At 47.4% G+C, this 16,215-nt stretch overlaps 1 protein-coding gene across 2 annotated transcripts; it reads left to right on the top strand.

Annotated features, from left to right (window-relative positions):
• Positions 1–898: 898 nt before the first annotated feature.
• Positions 899–15,835, top strand: LOC119161518 (uncharacterized). Of its 2 annotated transcripts, XM_075879096.1 has the most exons (3): positions 899–1,193; positions 6,510–6,615; positions 13,293–15,835. In XM_075879096.1, exons 1-3 carry the CDS (start codon positions 1,065–1,067, stop codon positions 13,307–13,309), a joined length of 252 nt encoding a protein of 83 aa, XP_075735211.1. In that variant the 5' UTR covers positions 899–1,064; the 3' UTR covers positions 13,310–15,835. The 2 variants fall into 2 exon arrangements, 1 of the variants encoding a protein (XP_075735211.1); XR_012887314.1 differs by lacking the exon at positions 6,510–6,615.
• The last annotated feature ends 380 nt before the right edge of the window (positions 15,836–16,215 follow it).

The raw sequence follows: 16,215 nt of genomic DNA, 5'->3' as shown, positions 1-16,215 counted from the left end.
ATGTAAGAGGAAAATGGCTTGAAGTCATGGAAATTTGTTGAACACAAAATTTCGGCACCAACGACATTCCGTGTTCCATGAATTTTCATTAAATGCCGTGACAGTGAAACGAAGAAGCAGTAGCCAAAAAACAAGAACTTTTTCGTGCTGTTGAAATCGGCTGAAAACCACGGGGGGTTACGCAGTTAACTGGAACGATGCAGTTTCTCAAGCTTTCGGATACCTATATAGTTCAGTGCCACAAGTGCCAACATCCAAGTTAGTAGTGCACACTTCGATCACAGAGATTGCAGAAGCTCCCCGCGAACTACGCGTCGAGTTGGAGCGGCAAACTTAGGTCACGTGGCATTTACCTGGGTCTCCGAGGTAGCTTCCGTTTGAGACAACGCGAGGTACGTACACTTTTTTAAACATTTGCACCCGCATCGACGATGTTTTTCGACGCTGGAACCTTGCCCCGCTGCGGTGGTCTTGTCGCTAAGGAACTCGGCTACTGACCCGCAGGCGGTGGGATAGAATCCCGGCTGCGGCGGCTGCATTTTCAATGGAGGCGAAAATGCTTTTGGGCGCTAGTTAAAGAACTGCAGGTGGTCGAAATTTCCGGAGCCCTCCACTACGACGTCTATCATAATCATATGGTGGTTTTAGGACAATAAAGCCCACATATCATCATCGTCACGGACGCCGCACCCTTAATTCTTTCAACTAGGAGCCAGCCACAACGTCAAAAGCTCCACCCATCGCATTCCCTGATAAAGCGATACGTGAAGAAATGGACAGCGCACACCAGAAAGAGATAACCCAGCTACAATATTACTGCAACAAAAAATGTGTATACCTTGGCCGTTTGCGAGCAGTATTTTTGCGTATATACATATAGATGAATGTATATATATCGGTGGAAAAAAATGAGATAACCAGATGTTGCGATGAATGCTATCGTTCGTAAGGGGAGGTACCGACCACTTACTTGAGCATGCGCTTTGAAAACACGCTTTGAAATTCACACGACATGGTGAACCGACGTCCGAAATGGGCAAGCTATTCAGAAGCTACGCATATGCATGGTCAACAAATGCAGCTTTACCACCTTGAAGCCGCTTGCAGCACAAGAAGCGACCAGCAGCAGCACTGAACACGGCCTCGCAACCATGCCGTCATCCCGGTCTAGCTCACCTTGTGCGGTTGAGCAGGTACTGTGCACCTCATTCTTAGTGTCATATGTCGAAGCTAGTGACTGTTGGCGTACACAGAAAGGAATGTAATAACTGTATTAATGTCCTGCAAGATGTGCGCGAACGCGTTTAGGCTCGCACGTTGGGAATGAAACGCCTCACCTGACAGCCGCATCATGCGCTTGCTGGACGACCCATTTCTGGTTGTCTAGGCTGGAGCTATCGTAAGACGACGTCCCACTTTGCCGAGGTAGCATTGGGGTTAGCATTGTTATATATACTGCACTACGAGAGCATGCGTGTAGGCGTAGCTGTGGTGAATTCGCTGCAGTTGCATATATTGAGGTAGATTTCTCCCCTTGCGAATCGGTATTAGATTATTCACTGCATTTTGAGAGGCGGTTGCTGAACACTTTCCGGGCTCTTGCATTCAATAGAGAGTTCTACAATAGCGTAACGCTAAGCTTGCACTTGTTGTCACCCGCTGTGTTCCTCTCTTAACGGCAGCTCGTAAGAGGTTGGCGTAAGGCGCATGCGTACTTTCGGGAAACACAGAGCTTTGCGTATGCTATTCGAAAAGTGTATTGGCAGGCCGCAGCACACAGTGCGTGCTTTTGCATTCTTCACTGAGACAGCTGGCGCAAAAGAGCCAGGCGGTATTGAAGCGGCGCAGAACGTTCTTGCTGTAATGAGAGTAAAATGTGACGTGCCACGACGTTGTGCTGCTGGGCACAAGTATCAGGGTATGACTTTTGGTGGCGAGTCTGACTGAAAGTTTAATGCAAAAAGCGTTTGTGCACATATTGTTACGTAAATTTATGAGCAGCGATTGGAACGAAAACCTAACATACTGGATTGTCTCATTGGTGCTATAAGGATATTGTCGAACTTCACTATAATAACTTTGTGCATTCTTTTTGTTTTGATGGACCAAGATGGATGCTGTAAACTCCCTGGTCGTTCAAAGTACCACGATTACAAATTATACAATATAGAGGACTTTGAAGATTTTCAGAGTACTCTATAAATGCGAAATAACCCTACGCTAAACCACAAATCGAGAATTTAGCATCAAGACATGCCCTCCTTGCACACGTCCTCCAGCCTATATGCAAGTGATTTATCATGAGCCACAGTCCATCCGTAATTTTTTAAGACTTCTAACACAGACCTACGCCATAGCTTAAAAGCACTACGGAAAAAAATACCACATCATTGTCGCGTATTGGGCAGAGCCTACTTAACGCATGTAATATTGCTTTGGCAGATGAGTGGAATTGCGCCAGTAGTCAAAAAAGTTTAAATTGAGGAACATATTAGTGTTTTATACGCCCACTTATTACAAAGCGCAAAGATATGCTTAATCCTCATTGTCAGTGAAAGCATCAACAAAGTGAACAGTTGAGTAGGTCCGAGTGTTGCCTTAAGGCAGCGTTCACACTGAGCATTCCGGCCGCCGAAAGTGCTCCGAATCCGGTTCGGCGGCGGCGAGATCCGCTGAAAGGGCCCTCTCCGCGCCGATCGCTCTCGGACCGATTTTTGCGACGTCTGCCGCCGAATCGGTCACCACGGACCAATAGGAGCACTAGTCAAGAAATTTTGAAAAATGGCGGCCAAGCCCTACTCACTTGTTATGCCGCAGTGCACGTAACTGAATGTTGAAACCAACGGGAGTTTAACCTACTCTGTGCCTACTTCGCCTCCGTATTTCGTGGAAGAGGTGACCGAGCTTGCTGTTGGCGTGACCGAGCTTGTTGCGGTCTTGCAGAGCAAAACGAACCCACCAACGCCGCTGGTGTCGGTGGTTTTTTAGCTCTTCGTGCATTACAAGACAGCCACTTGTCAGCGAAGTAAGCAGTACTGTCTTTTCTTGCTTCTTGCGTACGAGAATCGTCGAAGTATACACCACCCGATAGCGTAGTAGCGTTTGCGAGCCGTGACAGCGCATCCATCCCGCGTTCGCCCCGTAGTAGATGGCATATTCGGCGGCGCGGGGCGCGTCCAGTGCGAACGACGCTGCGTTTCGGCGGCAGGGGAATTTCGGTCGCTGTAGAAAGCGAATGTTTCAGTGTGAACTGCGGGTAAGGCTGGTGCACACCGGCGACAAGCAGCGGTCGCGCGACCATTTGCGACTGGTCGCAAACAATCGCAAAGCGACTGCTTTGACTAGTCGCTTGCTGACCGATTTTTCAGTCGCACGACTGCTGTCGCAAAACTGCTGGAACCAATCAGCGATGCTCAATTTTGTTTTTTGTGTTTTTTTCAACGCTGTGTGAGAACGGACGAAAACAAATGCGGTGCGCTCGGTTCGTTCCATTCACTCAGCTGGTGGCGATCAGCTGATCGGCGCCGGTCTCGCTGATAACGAGGTCCGGACGTGACTCTCCAGTTTTGTGACTTTCGGTCGCTCACATGCAGCCTCTGCCGGTGTGAACATCAGTCGCTCTTTAGTCGCCAGTCGGGAATGGTCGCGCGACTGGTGCAGTTCGCTGGTGTGCACCACCCTTTACGGACGTGCTGTGCTGCTCTCTGATTTGCAAACTTTCAGCGTGGGTGCCCACGCCATGTACTCGCGAATGTGCAACTGTACTTGCAGTAGGCATCCTATAAATAGTTTGCAACGGCAATGTTACGTGCCTGGATGTTTGTTTCCTTGCAGCATGGTTGAGGCATGCACGGAGGATAGAAGCGAGTCTAGCAATTGAGAAGGCGATGAGCACGAGGCCTGATGGTCATCGCGATCTATTCTTGAAGGCGAGGCTCAAGCGTCTTTAAAGTTTTGACCTGGGGACATGGTTTGCACGTATACGCAGATCACTTTGATTTATCCTTTATAAGTTTATGTCAGAGTTGTTTAGTAGCTACGCCTAGAAATAAACTTCAGTTTGTGTTTAAAAGGGTACTGACTGAAAGTGTGGCTTCACGTTTTTTTTTTGCTACATATAATGCTTTGCTTGGGGCCTGTTAGTAATAGCACGACACATTGCTGCGGTGCGTAAAAGATAATGACAGGCTCCTCACAACTAACCACCTTCTATTTCGGTTGGACTGCACTGCAAAAATGACGGGACAGCGGGTGCTGCTGTCACAACCTAGCTGTGCTACGTTCGACCACGTCTGCACACAGAACTGTGACGCACTTCCACACTGCACGCATCAAGAAGCCCGATCAAACAGGAAACGACAGCCGTAATCGCCATACACAAAACATTCAACGCGTGCGCCGCGGCCTAGCAAGCAGTTGCCAATTAGTATGTTATCAATATGGGTTCGATAACAATAACTCGCATACGATTGATTTCCACATTACACAAGACGTTTATTTACACTATTCACAACTGGTTTAGGGAGCCGAGCAGCTATGTTCGTTTTCGAAAGATCTCTCGTCTCTATCTCTTCGGCCACTGGGTCACCTCCCCACTATCCACTCTCTCTCTCTCTTTAGCCGTGCACCGTGTCGTACGGTTAGGCACGGAAGAGTCTTTGTCCAGCGTGGGGCATTCATTCCACTCCCATGGGTATTAGCCACACCAGATGCGGTAAGATGACATGCAGTGCTTGTGCTCGCGAGAATGGCAGGCCTGGACGCGGCTACGTTAATCAGCTTCAGCGGATGACGCTTAGCCGCAATTAATGGTAACCTGACGTGACGGCTGTACCACTGGAGAACATATGTAATGTCTATAAAATTTGATAGCCAGCACTGAAACCACAATTGACGTTTCACGAATATTAGGGTATATTTAGTTAGTAGTTCGGAGACCCGGCGTGGCTTTGTAATAGAGCTGATTGGCACGCAGAATGGTGGGGTTCGATTCCCGCTGTGACCCTGACATTTATTGTTTGCACTCGTCGGGTCAACACTTCCGCGTTAAAATCACCAATGTATGTTGTCACCCTTCCTGGGTAGATATAAGCTGTGGATCACTTTTTTTTGGAGGGGGGGGGGGGGCGCCTGACTTTCAACTTGTTTGTTTCGCGCACACACACACACACACACACACACACACACATATATATATATATATATATATATATATATATATATATATATATATATATATATATATATATTGGGCATACGCATATGCATGGTTTGCCCGCAAGGTAAGGCAAAAGTACGACTTCAACCTCCTGACTAGGCCTTACCGCACTGGGGCAGCAGAAGCAAAGAATTTAGAAGTAATAAATCATCTTCGTAAAAATAAATCAGAAAGAAACCATCTTGTGGCACATACCCGCATGCTTGTGGCACATAGCATTTCATGGTATGTGGTTATGTGCCACACGTGTTTGGCGGAAAGAATTTGACGACGTACGCGACGGAATCGTCACATTATCTATGTGATGAACCGCAATTGAGTGATATTCGTCAAACCATCTTACCCTCTCGTACCTATTTTGTTTTACCACAAGTAATATGGGGCGATCACAAAAACACACAGACGTAGGCGGCTACGTCGATAGCTAGATAGATAAACACCTAGACAGATGCTGAAAGTAAATCCAATACGCGAAGGAATGCGAAAAGAAGAAAGTAAGTTATTCAATATTCATGCGAAAAGTAAAAATATACTACAAGAAAACTAACGAAGTTGAAATAATGGTGAAAAGAATGACTGAAGAATCACGAATACGCCAGCCGACTTCACAGACAGCCAATATTTCTAAAATACACAAAAATGCCTTCTTGCGTTAGGCTATCTTCACCCAATGAATAAGTCGTCTGACGAATTTCGAACTAAAGCGCATTCTTCTCTTCTAAGTAGGATAATCTTTGGTGGGACATTCCATCTCACTGGACATTTCATATCGTTGGATATACAGTCTCGCTTGAACATTCACTCTACTGGTCATTCGGCCCTGATTGAACATGAAATCTCGTTTGACATTTCGCCTCGTTGGACAATCAGACGCACTAGTCATGTGACCCATTGGACATTCCGTCTCGTTAGACATTCAGGCTCCGAATCACCTTTGTCATGGCCGAAAGTCGTCAGGTAGCAACATCAGGTCACTGTCATGTAGATTTTGTGATTCTGCAGGAGTGACACCGTCAAGTGATGTCAAAGCCCAATTGCTCTTTGGCGTTTCCACAATAAGCCGACCAGTTCTGTCGATATTTCTACTGACGCGATAGTTTGTTAGAGGTGGAAGCCGCTTATTGTTCTCGGCAAATCGGCAGATGGTTGAGTCTTTCTGCACCTGTCTCATTTCTCTCTGAATGCCGCTCGAAAAGGCTCACAAGGAAGGCTTGCATCGCAGTGCTCTCCAATAAAGATAAGTAAATGAATCAAATCTTTCTTTATTTGTTCGCTTTCTCCCGATTGGCAGTCCTCCACTGTGATGCCGTGGCTCTCCATTTCCCAGGAGGCTCGTACCTCGTTGGAATTGCTGGGTGCCGGCTCCCCCACAATGCTGAGTAAAAACGACTATCGTGGTAAGTTACACTGCTGAGGCTGCCTGAGCGACCAGTCTTGTATTGTCGCCCCAAAGTTAGTGTTCCCTCAGGCTATACCATTCCCGGAAGATTGCCTACTTTTCCCATCGCCATGCTGCACCAATAGGTGTTAGCTCTTTCGAGTATTTGCATAATATCCATGTGGTAATTATGGGTCTTTGATAGTGACCCATCGCTTGCTGTCCGATATGGCGTCTTCTCCATAAGGGGGATCTCTTCAAGCCGGTGGACACTAAATTTTTGAAGCTACACTTTTGTCAGCTTGAGTGCCCTGTGTTGTTGGTAGATAAGGTCGCTGCGCTCCCGTGATCTAGATACTTTCACTGGACACGTTTTGAAGGCACCTAAGTCGCGTCCGAATGATGAGCGCTTTGTTTATCCACACGCCGGCGTGCTCCTCGGCGAAGTCCTCACCGCTAACGTGCGGTTCAGTGAGCTCATCTTGCTGCTTCAATATTTTTTGGCGATGGCCTCCGATTCATGTCTGACAGTCTCAATGTGCCCCTCTTTGTTGGACTCCGAGTCATTTAAGGTCTCTATAGCAGCGTGAGCTTCTCGCTCAGCGTCTTCAGCTCAATGCAGAAGACTGTTCTTTTGTTGGGTGATGCACTATTTATTATTGGTCCAGTTGTACTAAGTGGCGCTAAAGGTTTTTTATTCGCCGAGAAATCTCGGGTTATTTGCGAATCATTGCACGCTCATCGGTCATTTGTTTAACATAACTGACATTTATACTTCATTGGGAGTGGCTTCCAACAAATGTTCCTCACAAATGACGTTATGTAGGATACGGGATTATTTGTTTGTATTTGGAAGCCCGTCATCATACATTTTCAGCAGATCAGCATTGCAACCCCTATCATTTTCGAAAGCTCGTGCTAACCAATGCTTCTTAAAACAAGTAGCTTTGGCATGTGTTCGTTTGTGCTCATTAGAAGGGCTTCATATTCAGAGTTGAGTTTACGGAGAGTGTGCCATTCTTAGCCAGTTGTTTAGCCCGTTTGAAAGATAAACCACTAGAGTGAAACTTGAAAGAGTTGTCTTATATATATATATATATATATATATATATATATATATATATATATATATATATTTGTAACGAGGGCAGTGGGCATGGAGCTCGAGTAGAAAAAGGAGACTTGCTGTGATCGAAGGCTTGTGTTCAGTTAGCCCTTACGCTAAATAATGCTCTCGTTCACCGAGTCCTCCCTTGCTTGTTCAACAACCCGTTTCAAGTGGTGGAAGTGCTGGGATACATCTGGTACTCGCCCTGGAACTTCGCAGCCGCGCACTCCAACGACCTCCTACAATGACTGATCCGGGGCCGTCTCAGGCTGCTACTCCAGATCTCGCACGTGTGCCTGTTTTCTGCGCTGGCTCTCTCCAGCAGCGCGACCCCCCCCCCCCCCCCCTCCCATTTGGTGGCACAGAGGACCAAGATGTGGACAACCGGATTGCCGAGTATGAACTGGTGAGCGCATACAATAAGTGGAACGCAGCCGATAAGCTCACAAATGTGAGTTTTTACCAGACCGACGTGGCAAAACTATGATACAGGAATCATCGGTGATTTCAGTACCTGGTCGGAATTGGCGAAAACCCTCTCGGAAGTCTTTGGCCGTCCTGCTGTCCACCACCTTCATGCTGAACAGCGCTTGCGGGGCAGAGTACAGAGAGCAGATGAAACTTTCACGAGCTACATCGAAGATGTGCTCTTTCTCTGCAAGCTTGTCGATTCGACTCTGGACGAGGCAGGCAAAATCAAGAACATCATGAAAGAAATCGAAATCGACGATGGTGCATTCCAAATGCTTGCTGCGAAGATTCCCTAGACGGTCGCCGAGGTTATTCAGCTCTGCCAAAGCTATGATGAGCTGCGAAGGCAGCGCGCTTTTACACGTTGCGCTGCTCAAGACACCGTGGACATCTCTTACCTCGACTATCACCACATGACACCGCCAACCACTCTGCGTTGATGTCACTCATAAAGCAATTCATACGCGAGGAGGTCGCCCAGCAGCTATGTATAATCACAAGATTTACCGAGCCGATGGCACTCTTGTCGCCTTCGCTTCGCCAGGTCATTCAATCGCAAGTTGCCGAAGCATTGCCACCGGCTCAGGCTCCACCAACTGTTACCGCACCAATAACGTATGCAGCCGCCGTTGCTCGGCCACGTGCGCCAGCATCTCCGGCCACCTACGAAGCTACTCGCCACGTTTATTCGTCGACGCCACCTGCCCGCTCGCTTACCGTCCCGTCTCCGACTGTATACGAAACAGCTCAGAACGTTTATATGACGCCACTGCCTGCACGACCATTTACGGTACCTTATTCAGCGAACAGTGCCCCTACCGTCAGCCAATGGCACACTCCGGATAATCGGCCGATATGTTTTTCATGTGGCATCCCAGGCCACGAAGCTCGTCACTGCCGTCGTCGCAGCGTCCCTTCTAATGACATTGCAGGGGCCTCGCATTACATGCGCATCATGCCCACTCAGCCGCGATACCCCGTTCCTGCTGATCCACCTTTGGACGTACGTTCCGGTCGCCGACCATCCAGCTCAAGCCGTTCACCTTCTCCTCGTCGTCGATCTCTTTCTCCAATGTTACGTCGTAACAGCCCACCGCGAGGGGAAAACTGACGGGCGCAGTTCCGGAGGCAAGAACTGCGTTGGCAGCAAAAATTTCAAGACCTAACTGTTGTCCCCCGAGTGAAATCAAACTACATTGATGGCATTAGGGCGCGTGAACTTGTTGACACTGGAGCTGCCGTATGTGTGATTAGCGAAAAACTGCGTCGAAGCTTGAAGAATGTGACCACTCAACTTACCAACTTATCTTTGCTGACAGCTACGTCCCATCATATTCAGCCTTCAGCTTTGTGGACTGCACGAGTCGACATTCAAGGTGCAATGTACGTCGTCGCATTTGTAGTTTTATTCCGTTCTTCGCATGACGTTATCCTTGGGTGGGACTTTCTTTCGTCAAATTCTCCTTTGGTCAACTGTGCTTGTTCCGAACTCACGTTATCTGTGCCGTGCTATGACCCCGACGATGGCGCTTCGTGTAGTGTTTGCTGCTTCTGACGTTAACATTGCGCCTTTTTCAGCTGTTGTTGTCTCGCTCCGAAATTGCCTGTGTTGTTTATGCCATCGGTCACATCGGCGTGCCGTCGAAGTTTCATGCTTCTGTTTGCCGTCGTCATTTTTCGCAACGGTCACGCTGCCATTTATGTGTGCGATCCCTCGGACAGCCCGTCATCCCTACTACGTGGAGAATGCCTGATAGCTACGAACCTTACGAGTGTATTCTTTTGGCTACTATACCCGATTCTACGGTTTCGCTCCCAATTTGTGCTGTCACTTCTACCAACGTGCGTAATGATGTTCTGTACGTATTTTCGGATGCCATCGACTCTGAGCTCACACCAACTCATCGCCAAGAGATTATAAGTCTTCTACTCCGCCTTCGCTCTTCATTCGATCGTGACCAGTCAGGCTCAGGCCAAACCTCTGTGGTCGTTCACCGTATTGACACCGGTCAACAAGCCCCGCTAAGACAGCGTCCTTACCGTGTGTCACCTGCCGAATGCCATGTCATCGACGAACAAGTGAACATGTTGAAACGGGGCGTCATCGAGCCCTCCAACAGTCCCTGGGCTTCACCGGTTGTTCTCGTCAAGAAAAAAGACGGATTCATCTGGTTCTGCGTTGACTACCACAGACTCAACAAGATAACGCGCAAAGACGTATACCCTCTGCCGCGCATCGATGATGCTTTGGACTGCCTACAAGGAGCAGAATTCTTTTCTTCGTTAGGTTTACGCTCCGGCTACTGGCAGGTGCCCATGGCAGAGGGTAACCGCCCGAAGACAGCCTTTGTAACACCGGATGGACTATATGAATTCACCTCTATGCCCTTTGGCCTCTGCAATGAGCGCGCCACTTTCGAATGGACGATGGATACCATCTTGCGAGGTCTGAAATGAAAAACGTGCGTCTGTTATTTGGACGACATTGTGGTATATTCAAGCGACTTTGCGACCCACCTCAGCCATCTCGAGCAAATTCTTACATGCCTTTCCACGGCGGGACTTCAATTTAACTTGAAGAAATGCCACTTCGGTGCTCGCAAGCTTGTAATTCTCGGCCATGTGGTTTCTAAGGACGGCATTCTCCCGGACTCTACAAAACTTAATGCAGTCGCGGCGTTCCCAAAACCAACCACCATCAAAGAGCTTCGAAGCTTCATCGGTCTATGTTCGTACTTCCGGCGCTACGTCCACAATTTCGCCTCTATTATCGCCCCCTTGACCAATCTTCTTGCCGGAAGTTCTGATTTGTCAGCGTGGTCACAGGCGTGTGATGATGCATTTCAGGATCTCCGACGGCTCCTCACCATGCCTCCCATACTCCGACATTTCGATCCGTCTGTTCCAACAGAGCTTCATACGGACGCTAGTGGTGTCGGGCTTCGCTGAAAGCCATCCTTGCGTTGGACCATACTGGCCCAACGCAAGGATGGCTTTGACGAGTACGTCGTTGCGTATGCCAGCCGCACCCTCAGTAAAGCCGAGAAGAATATGTGTAACTGAAAAGGAATGCCTCGCCATTATTTGGGCAATCGGAAAATTTCGGCCTTAATTATATGGACGTCCGTTTGATATTGTAACAGACCACCATGCGCTTTGCTGGTTATCTTCACTAAAAGATCCTAATGGTCGGCTCGCTCGTTGGACATTGCGGTTACAGTAGTTCGATATCCGTGTTATCTATCATTCTGGCCGGAAGCATTCCGACGCCGATGCCCTGTCACATTCGCCATTGCCTTCAAAGCCTGTCGGCTCGCCTATCTCCACCAGTGCTGCCTTGGCCATCAGCATTTCGGACATGTTTTCCGAGCAACGCAAAGATGCTTGGATTTCTTCTTTTGGAGTTTCTCTCAAACCGTACGCCCGCTCCAGTTTCCAGGACGCTTCGCTATTCGGGATAATCTGCTTTACCGCCGAAACTACAGCTCGATAGATCGGCCGTAAGTGGTTGCTCGTCATTCCCCGACATCTGCGCTCTGACATCTGCGCCATGTTCCACGATGATCCGCAATTCTGCCACGCTGGTGTGTTAAAAACATACACTAGCCTGCAGCTGCGGTACTACTGGCGTGGTATCTACCGTTTCGTTTACCGTTACGTAAGGTCTTGCCTTACGTGCCAGCGATGCGAAATGCCCGCTCAACATGCCACAGCTCCCTTACAGCCGTTGCCATGTCCAGCACGAGCTTTCGATCGTGTGGGAATCGACCTTTACGGCCCGCTTCCCTATACTTCGAGTATATAGCAACCGCCGGGTCATTGTCGCTATCAACCACCTAACGCGGTACGCTGAAACAGCTGCGTTACCTTCTGCTACCGCAAAAGACGTTGCATGTTTTATACTGCAAAACCTGGTTTTGAGGCATGGAGCACCTTGGGAGTTACTAAGCGACCGCGGCCGCGTTTTTCTCTCCGATTCCATCAAAGCGTTGTTGAGTGAGTGTCGCATCATACACCGCACTACCACAGCCTATCACCAGCAAACTAATAGGATGACGGAGCGTTTTATTCGTACACTTGGGGATATGCTGGCCATGTACGCTTCATCCAACCAGTCAAATTGGGATAGCATACTGCCTTTTGTGATATATGCTTACAACACTGCAACGCAAAGCACCACTGGATTTTCGCCTTTCATTCTTCTTTATGGACGCGAGGCATCAACTATGGATACCATTCTAACCTATCGACCGAACCCTTCAGAGATTACTACCGTTTCTCGAGCAGCAGCACACGCTGAAGAATGTCAGAAGCTTGCTTGTGCGTTCACGTTACATGAACAGACGTGCCAAAAACATCGCCACGACGCGCCAAACACGCCTATGAGCTTTGCTACGACCTCACTGGTGTGACTATAGATTCCTTGTACTCTTCCAGGACTCTTCCACGAGCTTTTGTCTAGGTACCATGGCCCTTGTTGAGTTGTACGCCAAACATCCTCTGTCAACTACCTTGTCGAGCCCCTGGATGCATCTCCGGACAAGCGCCGTCAGGGACTAGAAATCGTACACATCTCTCGGCTGAAGCCATATCATGACCCTTCTGTGTACACCTCTCCTTAGGTCTCCAGGATGGCTCCCTCATCGCCCGGGGGTGATTGTAACGAGGGCAGTGGGCATGGAGCACGAGTAAAAAAAGAACTTGCTGTAATTGCAGGCTTGCGTTCAATTAGCCCTTGCGCTAATTTAAGCTCTCGCTCGCAGAGTCACATCCTGCTTGTTCAACAACACGTATATATATATATATATATATATATATATATATATATATATATATATATATATATATATATATATATATATATATATATATATATATATATATATATATATATATATGTATATATAGTGTGTGTGCGTGTCACTGAGGTTTACCCTTTCCACTGCGTTCTCGTCTTACCTGTAGGTCAAGGATTCATAGCTACAAATTATTTTCAGCCTTATATATCTCTTCACTCAGCGAATAATATTGTTCTACGTTTCATATATGTATGCAGGTCAAGCATGATTGTCACTGGGAAGTGCTGACCATGTCTTATTTATTTTTTTTTCTTTCAGGCAAACAAGTCAGCTGAAGCTCTCATGGATGACTTCGCATGGTTCTTGTACAAAGAAGACCCAGATATCTTTCAAAACGTCCACAGAGTCAAACGACTTCTCAGTTTGGCTGATAGACGCTTTCGGAATGGCGACAACCTCATGCAATCATTCTTCAATCCCTGTACACACGGCATCAAAGGTGACTGCTGGGCATTATCATGTCACCACAGGTTGAACACCGTCTTAGTATCACATGGCATTGAAATGATCGCCAGTCACGAGAACACTTTCGCTTTGCAAACTCTCGAAAATACCGACGACATCCTGACTAGTCCACATGAGCTCTTTTCCATGTGCATATGCCTCTGGCTTTTGAGAACGCATTGCTGCATAAGGAAAGTAGTCATCAACGTAGCTACTGTCGCACGCTTTTGCACTCAATTATTCTGGAGGCTGCTTTCACTTAACGTTGGCCAACTTGACAAAGTGGAACTAACAGGCTTGCCTACCGATCAGAGTCATTTCAGAGCCTTTCGACTGTTCGAAAACGCTACTGGACTTTCGGAAATTATCATTGCTCATATAGCCCTCAGTGACAAGCAAGTTAAGCTGCTTTGCAGTGTTTTGGCACAGAATGAAACATTAAATATACTGGTGCTAAAATATGCTAGCATCTCCACAATGGCGCTGCAGGTTCTTAGCAGGGCCATTACAAAGTACAGTCGTCCAAAATCTTTTGAGTTACGGGAAAAAACCCTAGGTTTTGAGGGTTACGAAGCTGCTTTGGCTAGACTTTTGGACACACCTGTCGGCAAACTGTGTCTGGAGGCACCATGCAATTGGGTGAAACTCTTGAAGCGTCTTCATTTTAATACGTGCCTCTCTGATTTGGAGATCCTTGATCGTGGCGCTAGTCACACATCGCTGAAAGACCTGGCAGACGCCCTTCTCGCCAACTCAACATTAAAGCACCTGACACTTAGCGTTAGATTTCCTCGTACAGACGGGTGCACGTCTGGCCAGTGCCTTAAGCTCACACAATCGATCGACCGAAACCAACGGCGGAGAGGACTGAGATTCACCTCGTTGAAGTTCTGCAAAGATTGTGAGCCAATGGTGAAATTTGCTGACGCTATTGCCCAGAACAAAAGTCTAATCACACTCTCGGTGGAGGAGTGTGACCTTTCTTTAGTGAATTTGTTTTTAATTTTTCTTGGCCTGTCAGATAACGACACGATGGAGACGCTGCATATTGGACACTTGGTCATGGACGATGAGGTTAACCGCTTAATCTTCGAGCGTATTGCCGAGCTTGACCTAGGAGAGCGTGTAGAATGTGTGTACGCTGTGAGAAGCGACTGGTTGCAAGCGCAGTCTTCAGGAGACTACGAAAAGATGTGCATTCGTAAGATCAGAGTTCTGTACTCATATGATCTGGATGGTGACTGCTTTCTTAATAGCATGCACCGATTGCGGGAAACGTTGACTGCTTTGTTGTTGCAAAACTTGCCCGACTTCTGTATGAGCTGCACTGCAGCCCAGTGTCTAGCTGATGTGTTTGCTAACAGTAATTTACTACATGCAACACTTGTACTAGACGCAGACACCAACATTGCGGTAACAATACTCGAAGGGTTGGCGTTATCCAGAACAATCTACTCCGTAGTCGTTGGAAAGAGGTGGCAGCTGTCTGGCAAAGTGGCGATCACGTTTGGAGAAATGCTCCGGAAGAACAGCAGCATAGCAGACCTAACAGTCTGGCAAGAAACTCGAAGAGGATTTGAAGAACTGAAAGCGCAGCTTCGACTGGGTGTTCAGCGTAATTACGCCATCAACAGGGTGCGGTTATTGTACGGCTCTGAGATGAAGGAATCGCATGACTGGCTTCTCTTGCAGATGTTGCAAAACAACAGGATCGCAGTCTCCTGGGCTGCGGATATTATCCGCGGATGCAGCTCAAACGCAGCATGTATGTATGCTTTTAATCGTATAAAGACTTGCGACAACTGCTGGATGGTTTTGAACCAAGTTACAGGTTGCGAAAAAGAAGAGTTAAAGTTGAAGATGGCGGAAGCCTGTAAGCGTTCAGAAAAAGAGTTGTTCCGGCTGCCGCTTGGCGTCCCTAAAGCTGCCGGAGAAACCCAAGTGACTGGTGGAACGACAGATGCACTGTGCACTCTCAATACATACTTTGTTGAGGAATTCAAAATATTCGTCGAGGCACTGAAGCGTAAAAACAAGTCGAGCCATGCTCTACAGACTTAATTTTTGGATGTTCCTACTAAGTTGCAGCACATTTTGCTGATAACCGCGGGTGTGCAAGTGACTCTGGTTTTGCCCTAAAAACCACACAGGAAACCTTGTCCACGTATTCTGTGATCTAATAATTTGCCTGTTGTCATTACTAGATCCATATTTTGATAACCCCTAACATTTAGACATTTGTAGCGTTGTTCAATGATTTTGTTTGTTGTATGTCTCGCTGACTTCAAAGCTTTTGCACCATGAACTTAGCTGTGTAGTAGGCGAATTGTGAATAAAGCGTTACCATTTTCTCGTTGCCCCTTTTGGTTTCTTCATGTGCCTAGCAGCATAATTTCAGTCATCAGTATTCATTGACTAATCAGTCTTACAAAAGGTATATGCACGCGACGGGCTTATATGGCACAGGGCGCCCCCTAGTGGGGAACTGCGAGGAGCACTTCATGAGAAAACAATCTAAGAGAAACATGAATTATACTGGTTCCGGCGAACTCATTATGTTGGTAATTTGCAAACTAAGAGCGAAGAAAAAAGAAAATGGGAACTTCTTTAGTAATTTATGAACAGAAAAACTCTGTAATAAACATACTTGCCAAGGCGCCCTGATGATGTTGACCGCATATTTGAATGATGGGGTGAGAATAGGCTATATAAAAGTGGTGAGGAATGGCTTACATTG

This window comes from Rhipicephalus microplus, chromosome X (genome assembly GCF_043290135.1).
Source record: "Rhipicephalus microplus isolate Deutch F79 chromosome X, USDA_Rmic, whole genome shotgun sequence".
Lineage (NCBI taxonomy): Eukaryota > Metazoa > Arthropoda > Arachnida > Ixodida > Ixodidae > Rhipicephalus > Rhipicephalus microplus.
Note: the sequence above shows the minus strand (reverse complement) of the source record. Positions and strands in the feature narration are given on the sequence as shown.

Excerpts from the sequence above, each read along its gene's own strand:
- LOC119161518 (XM_075879096.1), top strand. The coding sequence starts at position 1,065 with ATGGTCAACAAATGCAGCTTTACCACCTTGAAGCCGCTTGCAGCACAA. Across the intron at positions 1,194-6,509 it reads CACCTTGTGCGGTTGAGCAG|TCCTCCACTGTGATGCCGTG; the intron begins GTACTGTGCACC and ends CCCGATTGGCAG.